The 16,715-nt window shown below is 39.9% G+C and overlaps 1 protein-coding gene across 4 annotated transcripts in view; it reads right to left on the bottom strand.

Annotated features, from left to right (window-relative positions):
• Positions 1 to 5,770: 5,770 nt before the first annotated feature.
• Positions 5,771 to 16,715, bottom strand: part of UBE4B (ubiquitination factor E4B) — a 149,618-nt gene continuing 138,673 nt past the window's right edge. For all 4 annotated transcript variants that reach the window (XM_072608812.1, XM_072608813.1, XM_072608814.1 and 1 more), the window contains 5 exons: positions 14,107 to 14,241; positions 13,594 to 13,785; positions 8,538 to 8,712; positions 7,571 to 7,717; positions 5,771 to 7,181 (listed from right to left, as the gene is read on the bottom strand). In XM_072608812.1, coding sequence (XP_072464913.1) covers positions 7,120 to 7,181; positions 7,571 to 7,717; positions 8,538 to 8,712; positions 13,594 to 13,785; positions 14,107 to 14,241 — 711 coding nt within the window. In that variant the 3' untranslated portion in view covers positions 5,771 to 7,119. The remainder of the gene's footprint in view (positions 7,182 to 7,570; positions 7,718 to 8,537; positions 8,713 to 13,593; positions 13,786 to 14,106; positions 14,242 to 16,715) is intronic.

Below are 16,715 nucleotides of genomic sequence, written 5' to 3'. Positions count from 1 at the left end.
ATGCATTCTTGTCAGCTATCCTTTGGTGTGTTCCTGCCTATATTTTAAATCACATTCCAGAAATCCAAATTCCATTCTCAGACATCATCTTTTTTACCAATTGTTCATTCCCCAAATTTCTTTTATGAAGCTCTTGTGTTCCATGGGCTGTAGACATGAAACACCTGTACTCCTAAGTTTTTCTATTTCTTGCCCAAGCTGTAATCTTTAGGCAATGTTTTCTGGGTTTCCTTAGGCAGCATCATTTGTGACCACATGGATCACCAGAATGAATGAATGATGTATTTATTAAACATTTATTATACATCAGGCACTGTGGTATCTAAAAAAAAATACAGTGCCTGCACTCAAGAATGTTACATTCTAAAAGGGAAAGATGACACATGTATCTGCAAAGGAAGGAACGCATGAGGGTGTATGAATGTGACAGCATGTCCAGAGACGGCCAGGAAGTAGGGTGGAGGGCCCAAGTCCAGGCAAGATAGTCAGAGCCCAGTGCTCAGGACCAGGAGTCTGAGTTCTCATGGGAAAAACCTGGAGAGCTGGCAGAATATCCTGGAGATGACTGGGGAATGCCATGATGGACCTGCATCCCAGCAAGAGAAGATGAAAGCTCACTTAATCAGAGCCCAGGGAGCCAGGTGCAAGAGTTCTGGTGGGAGGAAGAAGTCAGTACGTAGGCAGTGTGGCTTGGAGATGGATAGAAAACAGATGGCAATTACTTTGGAAGTTCTCTGCCCCTGAAAGACAATAGACCTTTCTGTCATTGGGTGGATAAAAAATGACTTAAGAGAAATGGCAAGTTATACCTAGTTGATTTGCAATTTCACATACAATAATCTTTTTTGTTTTACTATGTTATAGAAATACTTTATTCCATAAGCTAAAAATAAAATATTTTTTAAGAAGTTGTCCTACTACTCCATGATCACTATTCATTTCTTTCCTTTGACCCTAGGGGGAAGACTTTTCCCTTGATAGCATCACCTGTGGGACCACATCATACAGCCCTGTGGGAAAGCAGTTACTTTCACTTTAGAGATGGCTTCTCTTCAGAAGTCTCATCACTTTTTAAAAAAATGTAACCATTCAACTTTGCAAAAAATGAATATACCTGGTGATGTTTAGCTGGAGGGGTGACAACACAATTACATGATACCTTCGGATCATCCTCACAGAACGCTGTAATAAATGAGATATAACTATTGCATTTCTGATTGATCAAGATCTCATTAGATCCAATCTCTTAAAGGGCAGTCCCACATCATTGCTTAATGGACATCACTACCTGAAAATCCCTTTGACACTTGAAAGCTGACATGTCCAAAATGAAAATCGTCTTTCCTCCTTAATGTGCCCCTCTGCCAAACTTTCCCAGTCACCAATGTATCTTTCACTCATCACACATCACCCTAACCCTATCCCATTATCCAACTGACTACCAAACCTTGTGGACTCTACCAAAGCATTATATTCTCCTCATTCCCACAGGCATCACTAATGTCTCAAGCCTTTCTAATCCTTTGTCTGGATTTAGGAAAGAATCTTCCATATAGGGAATAAAAGAAATACAGCATATATATGACCAATTAATTCCCTAAAAACAAACAAAACCCCTTTAGCATTTCCCCATGGGCTCTAGGACAAAATTTAGCCTGGCACTTAAGATCCTGTAGAATGTGGTCACAAGTGACCTTTCTACTCTTGCTTTACAATATTCCTCGCCATTCTTCATGTATTACATGTTCTACACAAATTCACAGATATGTTCCCCAAGGTCAACATCCCATCCTTGCTTTCTCCATGCTCTGCACAAAACCATCCTCAGGCCTGGAATACACTCATTCCTCACTGGTCTCTCAGAATCTTTATATTCCCTTCAAATCTGAATTCTGGTGCCACATGCTCTGCAAAGCCTATCCGGACATTAACCATCTGCTCCCTCCTGAGATGACTCAGTATCTCCTTTTCAGTATGGATGTCATATTCCCGCCCTCTACCCCTAAATAGAATGTAAGTTCCTTGAGGGAGGGGACTTTTTGTTTTTGTGTCCTCAGGCACCAGAGCCTGGTGCATAAAAATACTTAATAAAAAAAAAAACACTGAATTGAATTTGAAGCTCCTAGACCTCATACCCTACACCATGGACTGGAATCAGTTCAACAATAAGTTTTAACAAGTAAATGATAGTTCTTTTCAGTGCAATTCTGACACTTAGACATTAAACCTCTTGGTACACATACAGATAGTGAAGTTCATACATATTTTATCAGTCAATAAAGTCATTTTAGTTTGGCCAGCATGTTTGCCAGAGCTAACAGGGAGCTAACGTCAATGGGCAGATGATTATTGTGCATACGAATATAATTAGGTCTTATCTTTCCAAATTCAATGAGGCAAGTCTATGTCACCAAACACCTCAATAATGACTTGGAAGTATGCTATCATATGCTTCAAATACAAAAGTAATAGATTTTCAAATAAAAGACAAAGAGTTAAACAGTGTTTCCAACAGAGATTTTTAAATCCAGACAAACAAGACTCTTGGTCTGATGTCTCCTACATCTGGAAAGTTTGATCTCTAAGCTAGTGATCTCTAGAGTATACTTCCAATCTGCTTCTAGGATTTTCCTACTCATTTAATCAACCAACCTCCTTCTGAACAGTCTACCCTTAAAATTCTTTAAAATTTACCAATGACTCTGCTCATTAGATTAAAAAAGAAAACAGTAGATTCAGTAAAACAGCAGCAAAGATTGATTCTTATCTATCTAACAATTTTATTTCCAGTTCTGAATTCTTTCTCTGGGCCCTCCCTCTCTCCTGTTCATTGAAAAGGCAAGAAAAACAACACTCCTTACAAATATATATAGTCATGCAAAACATTCTTGCATTAGCTATGTCCCAAAAATAGAAAAAAGAAAAGAAAATAGGCTTTAATCTGTACTCTGAGTCCATCAGTTCTCCTTGTGGAGGTGGGTAGCACGTTCCATACAGTCCTTTGGAATCGCCGTTGGTCATTGTGTTGGCCGGAGTTCCTATGTCTTTCAAAGTTGTTTATCTTTACAACATTGCTGCTACTGGATAAACTGTTCTTCTGGTTCTCCTCACTTTCACTTTGCATCAGTTCATACTCATATCATATCAAAAGTCTTCCCAGGTTTCCTGGAAACCATCTCATCATTCACCATTTCTTACAGCACAATAGTATTCCATCATATTTACATATTACAACTTGTTCAGTCATTCCTCAATTGATGGGCATCACCTCAATTTTCAATTCTTTGCCAACATGAAAGAGCTGCTATAAAGATTTTTGTATTTATGGATTTTCCCCCCTCCCTCCATTACTGATCTCTTTGGGATTTAGACTTGGCAGCACAATTGCTGGGTCAGGGGCTATGCACTGTTTAATAGCTTTTTGGGCGTTGTTCCAAATTATTCTCCAGAATGGCTGGCCCATTTCACAGCTCCACCAACAGTGCATTAGTGTACTTGTTTTCCCATCCCTCCTGCATCTGTCATTTGCCTTCTTTTCGTCATCTTAGCCAATCTGATGAGTACAAAACAGCATCTCAGAATTTTAAAAATTTATATCTAATTATTTGTGATTTAGAGAATTTTCATACAGCTATATACCTCTAATGTTAAAAGCAAAAATGCATTAACCCTAGAGGCAGTGTAAGTAGGAATTCAACTCCCTCTGTGGTTCCATCTAACAATCATTTATGTAGCCTCTACTAAATGTAAGGCACTGGGGGAATGGAGACAAGAGCAAGGTAATTCTTGCCCTCATGAAGCTTATGTTTTTGTGGTGGACACACCGAAGACACGAATTTAATGTAAGAAAATATAAAGATTGATAAAGGACCAAGGACTGATGCGGTGGTGACCTGACTTAGGATCCAAGAAGAGTCTGACAGATTAGAATGATGGGAATAAATATCAAGTCCTATAGGTTAGCTTTATTTTTTTTTAAATCAACCACATAAGTAACTTATGGAGTTTAAAACATGGGTAAACAAGTCACGTGAACGAGATCAGAGAGTTTTAGTGGTCTACAAAGCAAAAGCAAATCAAGAATATGATATGGCAAAGAAAACCCTAAGACAATTTTAAGTCACAGTTCTCAAAGAGGGAAGTGCTACGGTCTGCTATATTTTGTTTTATCTCAGCAGGGCTATGAACTCATGGGAGCTGAGGATATCACAGATAACAACTGCAAAGGGGGAAGAAAAACCCAAGATAAAGACCTTAGACACAATTATGTACAGAAGCCTGGACAAGGGTAACAGCCCACTAAAGGAGATGGAGGAGCAGCTGGTTAAGGAGGAGGAGAACACCAGGACAGAGCAGGAGCACAAAAACTCAGGCAAGACAGTGTCTCGAATTGGGGAATGAATAACTTGGTAGAGCTTAGAAACCTCTCAAAATGTGAGTTTTTATTCTACATTGGGGAGGTAGGGGGAAGAAGCAGCATAAGGTTCAGGAATGAGCTTGACAGAAAGCCAAGCTTTCCCTCATTGTTGTAAGAGGTATTATACTTCAAGGCATCTGGGATCTCTGATGCAGTTATAATCTCCACCACAATGCAGACGACAACCTCTCCATATCTTCTCATCCTGTGCGTATAGTCCATGCTCACCTCTAATTTCTCAAGGGGGGCTTGGTTTAACATGATGGAGGCCCTCTAGGCGTCTTCACATGGTGTGTGTGCCCATTAAGCATCCAGGTTTGAGTGTGACCACTTGCTCCCGTGATATGACCAATGCACATCTTTTTCACACAGCTCCTGGCTGATGTCCTCTACCCTGCTTTTGGCTATATGGTGGCCCCTATTTACATCTACCATACATCTTCCCATTTCCCTTTGGGGCATCAACCATTTTGATACCTGAACGGTTAGGGGTGCTCCATAAATCAGAGAGCACCATCCAGAAAAGACTGGTGTTTTCAAAGATAAGTTTGTTTCATGAAACAGCTTGGGATTGTTGAAAGGATTGTGCCAAATCTCAAATGTAATACAGCCCACTCTCTCAATCCAGCTCACTGTTCATCTGTAGTGTCAATACAGAGTAACTGTACATGAGCTCAAAGGATTGTCCATCTAGATGCTTATCATTCTGGATAATAAGAATTCTTCATCCCCTTGGTTTTTCTTGTCTGGACTGTTAAGACTAAACTTTTGAATGGTAGTATATCTTATTAGGAAGGCTTTGTAGTATTCCAAGACTTGATGTAGTCAGTATAATACCAGTTGAAAAAAAAAATTTGGAAGACTTCATCTATAGAGAATCCCTTGTCCAACTGAAGTCTTGGTAGGAAATCCTTCATGATAGTGGCAAATAACTTTGATGAACACATCTCCTTTGTTTTGTGACTTGACAGATAGAAATAATCAGAGAATTGTTGAGGAAAATTCTACTGATGCATCTACAAGGAAATGTGCAGAATTTTAACATGTATATGGCAAACACCTTGGTGAGTCTTAAAGTCACACTTTGCTCTATTGACTCAGAAATATAAAACAAAACAAAACATAGTGGGATCTTGCATTTTCTTCACCTTTCAGTCCATTGTGTGACTGAGGCAATAAGGAGAACCAAATGTCAAATTATAACAGACAACAAATGGGAGCATACTAAATTCAGAAGCTCTCAATTGCACCAACAAAAGATAATTCACCACAGTCAAACGGATATGGCCCTTGTTCAGTTTCTTCACCCGCCCCTTTATCCCCTCTGAAAGAAAAGAGGAGACTCTAGGAAGATTCCTTGTGAATGTAGATCACCATTTATTGTAGTTCAAGAGTCAGGAATTGAACAGAGGACACTGTCAGTGGAGAAAAAAAAGAAATAGGAAAAGAAAAACAAAAATTTTTAAACAGGCTTAATTTCTTTAAAACACTTCGTGGTTTCAAAATCCTTTTCTCCCCCCAAAGGAAATTCAAGAATTCAAGTATTGTATGCAGGGGCAGTAATACAAAATCTTCTTGCATGTGTTGCTGTTTAGAAAAACACGCTTTTAACATGTCCCACACTCTTTCTGCTTTGGTAAGGCCAAGCCATGGACAGAAACTAGATTTCAACATAAAAATGACCCCTGCTCCCAAACTCGCAAATTCAAGAGTTGAGGAATTTATTTACCCTCCTGGAGGTAAATAGGAAAGGTTTAGAACTGTCCCTTAGCATAGTACATCACCAGTTTTAAAATAAAAAAACAAAAACAAAAACAAAAACAAAAACAAAATCCCCCAACAACATGTCATTTAAGTCCTGATACACTCAAATACCTCCTTTTCTGCAGCTGTTCTCTTAGATTCCTATCTCAGGGCTTGTTAAAAGGACCAGAGCAACAAGATTCTCTTCATTTAGTTCACGATAAAAAGTTTTTTTTAAAAGGGACATTGCAAAAGAAAAAAAATCCAAATCCTGAAAATATTTTGCCCTTTTTTAAAATCACGTGTCACCTAACACCAATTAAAAAAAAAAAACAAACCCAAATATGTGAATATGATATAAAAATACGATCCCAGGATTAACACTTTGTTGCAGGCACAGTTATTTCATAGAATATATGTGTTTAGAGGGCCAGGGGAAAAAGGAGTTTATTTTCTTTCTTTTTTTTTTTTTTTTTGCATCACTTAAAAAAAAGGGAAAAAACCAAACAGCAGTGCAAGTGGGGACAGGGAGAAGGAGAAAATAAGATTCTTTAGCAGCAAAATGTCCAAAGTTCTAATCACAATCAAATCAACGGATATCTGTTCGTAAAAAATAAAGTTGAAGGGATGCTGCCCAGATCCATTTGTCACTGCTAAAATGTTACAGCTGCAAAAACCCCAATTGTGACACTGAAGGACATGTTCTGCAACATGAGCAACCTCCTACTATGTCCCCCAAGCTACGGACCATCTTTTCTCACTTAAATATATGTACAAGAATTAGGCGTTTCCTCTCACTGACGTCCTTCCAGCTCTTTGCTGTAAGTCACTGCTGGTGGGTCCTCTGCATGCTTGGCCGCCTCCATCCTTCAATGATTAGCCAGTGTCACCAGCCGCCAAGGTTGCTCCTGCTTGCCTCAAGAGGCCTGGCTATGTCAAGCTGGGGGAAGCAGGGCAACCTAATGATCAGTGTTCTGTTTCTCTCTCATCCAGGCTTGGATCTGTTCTTTCAATTCTGGCACTGAAGTAGGAAAAAAAGTAAATAAGGATTAATGTTCCAAACAAGAGGATTGTCCCCTAAGGATTTATACCTATAGGCCTCCAAAACTGAGAAGAAAAAGCCATTCTTTTGACAGACTGTTTGGTGAAAGTACTAGGGAGGAAAAAACAGGGCTAGGAAGGGAAGAAGAAAGAGGCATTATGTGGCAGACCAACAACAAGGGACATGTTCATGTCCACTGCATGGTTTAATGAGACCAGATACTACAGTCTGCAGAGCTGGCAGATTTTAATTGATCTATATTTTAGATGGGAATTTTATTATGATCTTCTTTAAGCCAACAGGCAGAAGGGGCTCAACATGTTCTGCCCTGGTACTGACTCTCCACCTTAAACTGCTCAGTGAAGTACCTGGCTCCAGCATGCTCTCTGTCAGCATCTGTCGATTGAAGGGGTCAGTGGGTGAATTCAGCAGGTGCCGAAGAATGATCGAGCGGTCCATGATGGTGCCAGAGGGCAACCTCACAGGGTCAGTCATTAGGGTGTCCATTAACGGGTCTGAGAAGATAATGACATTGCCATTAAAAACCCGTGCCTAGCAGGACAGGGCACAAACAAGGCAATGAGTCTTTCTCAGATACTGGAAAAACAAACTTCAGAAAGAAACCAATTTAAAGGTAAGTCTCTGCTAATTCATCCAGTTTTGCATGAAGAGAAGGGCTGGCTCAGGTCATATTCTTTGCTCTCTGGAGAAGAAAACTACTCTTTTGACAGTTGCTACTGAGAAGAAGGGAACAGAGACATGTCAGAATCTCAAAGGCTTTGCAATAAAGACAGGAAAGAATCTTCACCATCTGAGGAATTCTTGGAATTTTTCTTTTTAAAAGTGGAATTCTCATTTGTAAAAGGGATATTTGGCTAGTCTTAAAAAGAACAAATTAAGCAAGTCTTCTCTGGACCCAAAGGTAAAACACTAGAGAGACTGGGTGGTGTTGCAAGAGGTCAGTTCAGAGCTGATGGAATGAACAACTCCCTAACAATTCAGGCTGTCCCCAAATGGAAAGGCAATTTTCAGGATAGAGTGGGGTTCCCTCTCTCCCTGAAGGCCTCCAAGCCAAGGCCGACTGCTCATCTGTTGATAGATCGTTTGTCAAGAGATCACAGAAGGGTTTTGTTTTAGATAGAAGCAAGGCTAGAGGGCCACTGAGACCCGTTTCAACTGTGAATCTGTGAAATAGGACTAAGGACAGTAAGGGGAAAACACATGGGATGCTAAACAAGCACTGTTTCAAAAAGAAATCACTGCAATTAAAAAAAAACATAACATTTTTTCAAGTTATACAACTCTACAACAAAAGAATGCCACAGGCTCACTTGCCTCTGAACTCGTCTGGCGCGTCGCTATAGTCGATTTCAGCCCGGGCATTCTTGGCCACTATTTCTTCCACCTTCTCTGCCAGCAGCTTGAACTTCTCTATTGCGATTGTTGACTTGATCCCTGCTTTGCGCATCTTCAAAATCACCTCTTCGAATAGCTCCTTGCTATATGATCTCTGAAAAGAAGAAATTTCCAAGTAAGAGATAAAGCAGATTTAATCCAATGTAGAGCACTAGATTTAAGAAGCAGTCATAGAAAAAAATGCTCGGATACTGGAAGGAGTCATTTTCTCCCATTCACATTCAATTCCAATTTAAGATGTTTCAGCTTATGTAGTTTCCCTTGATCTGGAAGGCTCTGAACAGGTAGATGACCTGGCTGGGGGAAATAGTGGCCTTTACTTCCACAAAAATAGTAAATCAAAATAAATTTGCACATCAAAATCCATTAACTGCTTCTTTGGTTTTGTCAACTGTTTTAATTTAATCATATAAAAAGTCAGGCCATAATTTAGTGACATAGATGCAAACGACAAGAGTAAAAGTAAACCTAGGAAATCTCAAAGGCCAGGGCAACCCTGCCCTAGAAGTACTCCAGCTGACATCTAACCAGGCAATGTCACTGAGATGTTCTGAACGGCTTTAGACCAAAGGCTGTACTCAATGGCTAATGGGCAAGAGTGGCTGCACCAGGCAGAGATGAACTAATCTCTGTGACAACTAACTTGTTTATTCCTATGACACCACTCTTATTGTGGAAAGGAGGAGGCATACATCTGTTTCTCCCCCTGGGAACTAAACATCTTGCTGCAAAGATTAGCAAGCATGCAGTAGGAAGAATTGTTGGGAAGCAGCCAGTTTGCTGCAGCAAACTGCAGGAAGCCAGATCCACTCAGAAAATTCTGCAGTCCCATGGGCAGTATAAATCAATTTTTAAAAAGCAGTTTCCCTTTTTATTTCCTGACCAAAGCAAACAAACAAATAAATAAAAAGGGAACAAGTTTAGCTTTAGGGGGGTGCCACTAAACTTGGCAGTGTGGATTAAAAGGCTCTCTGAATCTCTTTTCAAAGAGCCCTCACATGTTCTCAAGTTTAGAAGTTTTCTTTTGAAAAACCTAATACTGCATACCTCCTCGTTATGCCACCTGATAAAAATGTAACCAAAATCCTTCCATAGGTTTAAACTGAAAAAGGCCCAGGAGTGAAATTCTTACCATGTACTTTTGGAAAAACAATCAAAGTTCAAAAGCTTTTGGCTCTGAGCTCAAGAAATCATTGATTTATTGAACCATGAGTTCCATTATTTCTGATTCTCCCCTGTCTAGTCATCCACTGATCTGTTGCTCTATTTTTAAAATCAACATAAAATGTTTTTGAGGACCACTTCTTTATAAGACACTTAGAGGACTGAAAGTACTATTTCCCCTTCATTCTGACCTTTTCCATTATTCCCTGTGATATTCTAGATAATTAGTTCCTTCAAAGGAATTTAAAATTTGATTGAGTACTGTAAAGTATTCCATCAATAGTTTGAGTGGTATAGGAATTAAAGTTATAAATTAATTATAAGGGAGATGCAAGGAATCTTGCATCTGGGGTCAGAAATTTTGCATGGAAATCCTGGCCCTGCAATTTAAAAGTTGTGTGACCATGGTCATTTTCTTTACATTCCTGCAGTGTCAGCTTTTCTATTTGTATGATCTATATGCTGAATACAACGCTGTATAAAAGACTTCTTTCATGAACTGATACAAAGGTAAACTAAGTACAGCCAAGAAACAACATATACAGAGACTACAACAATGTAAAAGGAAAGAACCATGAAACAATAACAAATGTTGCAAAATTACCAAATAACAGACACCCTTCCCTACTCAGAGATGAGAAGACAACTCCCTATATTCCTATTGGTGGGTAGGGGCCGTAAGCCAACAACAAAGATTTACGCACAAGAAGCAGCATAAAAGTATCCTATAAGAAACAGGACCTCCACCCCTTCCCATCGGTTCACATCCCTCCCCAAACAGAAGCCCTTCTTTGCAACAAGAAATGAAGTCAAGCAAAACAAATGATCACATTAGTTATGTTTGAAAACCTATGACTCGTTCTGCACTTCTAGTCAACCATCTGTCCATGAGGAAGCATCTTTGCCATTGATTTTTTAAAGTCACAACTGATCACTGCGCTTTGACTCAAGTTCTGAAGGCTTTCAAAGTTGTTTTTCTTGACGATTTCTGTATAATATTTCTTCACGGTTACTGTGTAAAGCGTTCTTGTATTTCTGCATTGTTTCAGACAAGTCTTCCTGTTTCTTTCAATCTGTTACGTTTGTTATATACTTTCACAATGTTATTTTTTACAGCACAATAATATTTGATTACTTTTATTATAATTTTTTCAGTTATTCCCCAAATGACTGACAATTTGTTTCTAAGTTCTTTGCCACAATTGAAACTGTTGTTCTAGTGAATAATAATAGTAAACAAACATTAAATGCCTACTATGTGCCATGCACTGTGCTAAGCACTGGAGATACAAATAAAGACTGAAGACAGTCTAGAGACAACATGGAAAAAGCAGCTGACAAGAAGCAAGGGAAGGCTACAGGGGCAAGAAGAAGTCCTGTAGGTGGGATAGGAAATGACCTGAGGAGGTTTCAGAGTTGACTTCATTTTGTAAAATTAGGAGTTTCTGGAGATCATGAAACCCAGGAGGTCAGCCCAGTGGGAAATTATATCAGTGCTCTCTTTAAATGGTAGAGGAACTCTCTAGTGTGCTCAACCTTCCCTCTCTCCAGTAAGAGAGATGGAGGAAACTTTCTCCTTTTCAGAACTGTTTTCAGCAGGGTGGGAAATGATGAGATGAATTCGCTAGCTGTCCTCTTCAAACAGAACGTCTGGGAGGAGCTCCCAGACAGCCATCCCCTACTCCTTCCAACTGAGTTTAAGAGTGAATTTAATCTTGTAGATTGATGAGTTTCTAGAGACCATGAAACATAAGAAGTTAGCCTGGGGGGAAAGCGGAGGAGGAGGAAATGTTGTAACTACTTTTGTATGTAAAAGTTTTTCCCCCTCTATCTTTGATCTTCTTGGAATATATGCATGGTAGAGCTTTCACTGAATAAAGAGCACATACAGTTTAGTCACCTTTTGGGGCACAGTTTTAAATTGCTCTACAAAATTACTGGATCAATTAAGAGGTCCAGCAACAGCACATAGTATGTCTATCCTCTTCCAAACCCTTCTAACATGGTCATTTTCTGCTTGTGCCATCTTCGCCAATTTGAGTGGAACATGAGAATTATTTTAATTTACATTTCCCTTATTATCATTCTAATAAATAAATAAGCTCCTACTATGTGCCAGACACTGTGCAAAGCACTGGGAATACAATTATTAAAGATAGTCCCTGCCCTCAAGGAGCTTACAATTGGATAGGGGTGCGGTCGGGTGGTGGACAGGAGTTGAATGGGGAAGGAGGATCACACGATACTTTGTTCTGTGGAGTTGAAACCACGCAGGGCAGCAGATGCAGAGTGGAGTCTAGTTTCTACAAAGGAAGGCAGTGGAAGGAGTTTGATACTCTACCCAGTCAGAGGGTAAAGCAGCACGGTGACGTAGCTGGAGGTAATGAGCTTAACCTGAGAGTGGCAACTTGTTCTGCGGAGCTGAAACCAGGGAGGGCGGCAGATGCAGAGTGGACTGAGCCGGAGCATTTTTTTCACATATTAATTGACATACTGACATATAATTGTTTTTCATATATTTATGTTTCTTCACTGGAAACTCATTTGCTCATACGCATCTATATGAATTTGATCTGCTTGTAATGGATCTTTCCATTTACATCTTAGTCATTGTACATGTCATTCCCTGGACCCATTTCCCTCCCTCTGCTTTAATTCACACAAATCTTCCTAAGTTTCTCTGAATTTCTCACATACATCATATCTAACTGCAAAATAATGCTTAATTACATTCACGTACCCTACGTTTTACATTCTTTCCTCAAATGATGGGCATAGACTTTATTTCCAATTCTTTACTAACACAAAAGTATTGCTTGAATATTTTGGGATATCTGATTTCCTCAGTATTGTAAGCAAGCTCAGGGGTGGAAATCTAGGTTGAAAGGTATGGACAGTTCCGGAGGTACGTGAACTTGTTTTTAAAGAATATTTTTGTACCTGGATTACAATGTAATTAGTTTCTTTTACAATCTTATGCCTTTAAAAACATTCTGAGAAGAGGTTTGTAGGCTTCATCAGATTTAATACACCAAAGGTTCAGGATCTCTGGGGTTTTCGCTACTAGACCAGATGTTCCATGCAGCTTCTGAGGTCTCCGAACTTGGAGATTGTGCCATTGAAGTAAAAAGTACTATCTACAAACAGGTAATCCGTTTTCCACTGAATGCAGATTCAATAAATGAAAACATGGGGTTTGATGAAAATGATTGCAAAAGAAAAAAAAAGCAGCTCAGTGATGGTAAAGAAACCTCTGCTTCAGTTTTTGGCACAGACAGTATAACAAACCCATATTCCATCTCTTTCTTCTATGGAATCTTTTAGTTTCAACAACACAAAAACTCAATCTCTTCTAGCTGAATTTTTTTAATGAAAAAAGTGGTAACAGTCTAACATATGCTTACGTTACTGGGCTTTTCTCTCATTCCTTTACCAAAACAAGCAGTTCTAGGAAGTATTGAGGAGTTTCTCCCAAACTATAAACAGAAGCTATTTATTGTAGAAGAGATTCTTTCTAAGGTACAGGATGAGTTAAGATGACCTCTGCTGTGCTTTTGGGTTCTAAGATTCTGACTTACCCCATAACATACATGGAAATCAACTCATGAGTATGTGTCTATGTGACTCATAACTGCAGTTATTTTTTGGTACCATTCTGTCAACTCATTTTAAAAACCTACTCCTTTCATTTTTAGGTGGAAACCATCAGAAAAGAACAAGTGATCTACACATTGTCAGCCAAGAAATGAGTAGTGTAAGACACAGGATAGTGAACTAAGTAAAGGATTGGGCTTCATCCTCCAGCACTCACCTGATCATCTGCAATGGCCTTAGCAAAGCGGGCACAGTCTAGCTGCAAGTAAATATCCGTCAATTGGTCCAAGAGCTTCTTTGGTTCAAACCCATATTTCTCAGGGTTTTCCACTTTCAGGTCACGGCACTTGGGGCCACAGAGTTGCTGAAGATTAAAATTCAGCATAGCAGCCAAGCGTGGTCCAAGTTCCTAGAGAATTAAAGTAAGAGAGAAACTGATGGTGCTGAGTGAGAGTAGTAAAACCAAAAAAACAAAAACTCCCAAAACCCAAAGCTCTTCTGCATTTATGAAGCAGGAAGAACATTAATCTTCAACTTTTATAGCAGTTGCACTCATTCCCCTCAATCTGGAAAGAGACAAATCAATTTGTAATCCCCAATGACTGTATGAATGCTAATGTTCGGAGCTGGAAGTCTAAGTTTCTAGGCCTTCCAACCACTAACATTAAATGGTGACCACAGCAAAAGCATCCTAGGAAGCGAACACATCAAACAAAGAATCTCTACTCACAGGTCTGAGGAAAGGCTTCTGGACTTGCTTGGTGAGAATATGAAACATATCCACTGTTTCTGTTGCTAGTGCAAGATAAGAGCGAGACACACGCTCATCCTGAGCGAGCTGAGACTGACGAGCCTGCTGCTGGTCCTAGGAACAGGCAAGCAATGTCAAATAAAGTGTCAGCATCTCCTCTCAGTCACTCAACAAAAAGCCAGGGAAATCCCAGACGCAAATGAGGAGCCATCTCTACTCCAGAGAATTTTATCAGTTAATAAAAATGCCAAAAGTTTACTTTGACCTTTTTTGGAAGGAAATGTTGCTAAGATGCTATGATGCAGAATAAAAAACAAAATATAACTTTTCATTAATAACTTGGTTATGAAAATTCTTAGCTAACCCCATGAAAACAGGACCCAGGGACAGAAACCATGTGCTGCTACTCTACATGGGCCTACAATGACTTTTTAATTCTTGTATTTGCTTTCTATGGTTTTTCTCTTCCCTCCCTTCCTCCCTGTCATCTCATCAGCCTGACTCTAGTAGACTTCTTGTATTTTCTAAACTGGTCCTCCTAGTATGCTGTGAGTGAAGTAACAGCTTTTTGGAAATGTGCATTAAAAGTGAGTGGGCCTTTTCCATGAATGACATATATGAATATGACTGGGCACTCACTGTAGTAAAGTAATTCTTCCAGTTCCTCCCTAATGGATTTCCTATCTAATTCCTCACCAGAAGTAACTGCAAACCTTTTCTTTCCTCAAGATTCTCATACTTTTTCCTCCCCTCTCTCTCACCTGAGGCCTGCCTCCTCCTTCATGAGGAAATGGAAGTATGACCTGATGTAAGCCCCTTAAGCCTTGCCTTCCCCAACACTCTCTTTCCTTCGGTCTGGCCCTTCTCCTTGCTAATGCCAGCCCCTCTAGAGGTTCCCTTGCCTCTGTTCCCTCATATCTTCTCTTGGGCAATCACCCCCTCCATTCCATCCTTACCCCTTTCCTAGCTTTTAGTTCCAAACATGCCCGAGTCTTTCTCTTCCCTTAAATAGATTCACTCAACCATTCTGACTCCTTCTACTGTTAGCCTAGAAAAAGTTGCCTCTACTTAGAATAGCTTCATGCCCTTTCCTCCCATTCCCTCCTCAGCCTTCTGCAGCTTGACTTCCCACCTCATCACCCAACTAAACTGCCCTCTGTCCAGTTACTGGAGATTTCTTAATTGTCAAAGGTGACTGTCATTTTTCAGTCATCATCCTTCTGTATTTCTCTGCCACATCTGCTGCTGCTGCTGCTCTCTTCTCCTTTTACTTCGTGGGTTCTTATGACACTATACTCTACTGGCTTTCGTACTAGGTTCCCTCCTCTCAGTGCTTTGATGGTTCATTACTGAGATCACTCTCTTAATGTTGGGTGTTCCCAAGGCTGTGTCCTGAGTCCTCTCTATACTTTGAGCTCTGCTGACCTCATCAGCTCACGTCTATGAGATGACTCCTGCATCTATACAGCCAGCCTCAGTTTCCTTTATAAGCGTCAATCCTGCATCACTAACCACTAATTAGACATTTCAAACCAGATCAACTCTTGCCTGACTTACTGCAATTGTCTCCTAAGAGAACTTTCTGCCTTTATTCTCCAGTCAATAATGCCAAAATCATTTTCCTTAGGCAAAGATCTGATTTTCAGCACCTTCTGACCTCTGTGTCATCTGGGGCTCTGAGAGGTCATAAGGTCAGAATGGGTCAGAGATGGGGTTCACCCCCAGCTCAGTTTCCATTGTGCTATTTTGCCTCTTGCTACTGGCCCTAATCAGGGTAATGAATCACATTTTTATGGGGCTTGAAAAGTTCAAAACTCCTTCCCTTACAGTCATCGAATGAGGAGTTAGATAATAAAATTATCATTGTTTACATTTGACTAAGGAAGAAAGGTCTCACTTTGACATCACAGAGACCCCTCTCCTCCCGTTCACCCAAGTTTTAGAACAATAACTGAGGGACTGAACTGGGAGAGAAACAAAAATGCCCAAGGATGAAGTTTAGACTTATCAGTGTTGTATCTGATCAAGAGAGACTAACAAGTTATTTCTAACAGCCTGAACTTAGCAGAACTATCATTTCCTCCAATAGCACAGAGAATGAAATGCTGACTATATACATTCATTCACTCAACAGGAATTTATCGTGTATCTATTATGTGCAGCATACCAGTGTGGAACCATTGACTGGCACACAAGAAAATGTCCCTGCCTTCAGGGCATATACAATCTAATAGAGATATGCATAAATATCTACAACGGTAATATCATGCCCGTGCTAAGTGCTTGCCACAGAGGCAACACCACAAGAGTGTGAAGGAAGGGGCGAGTCCTCCTAGATGAAAATGAAGAGACAAGTCATGGAGGCATGGCACGGGAACAAAGACTTGAAGAGTGGATAAGGATTGGGATAAGGGAAGAAATAGGTGAGAGAATGATGGTTTATTGTAACTGGAAAAAAGGAGGAGGTTAGCTGCATTCTATGGCATGGAGGCTGAAAGTGTTATGTGTGCCTGGCAAGTCATCCCTATGGGCTACCCTAGAGATTCCTGTAGAAAGCTGGTTGGAAATAAGGTTGGAGCTACACTGTG

Source organism: Notamacropus eugenii, chromosome 5, assembly GCF_028372415.1.
Source record: "Notamacropus eugenii isolate mMacEug1 chromosome 5, mMacEug1.pri_v2, whole genome shotgun sequence".
In the NCBI taxonomy this organism is placed as follows: Eukaryota; Metazoa; Chordata; class Mammalia; order Diprotodontia; family Macropodidae; genus Notamacropus; species Notamacropus eugenii.
Note: the sequence above shows the minus strand (reverse complement) of the source record. Positions and strands in the feature narration are given on the sequence as shown.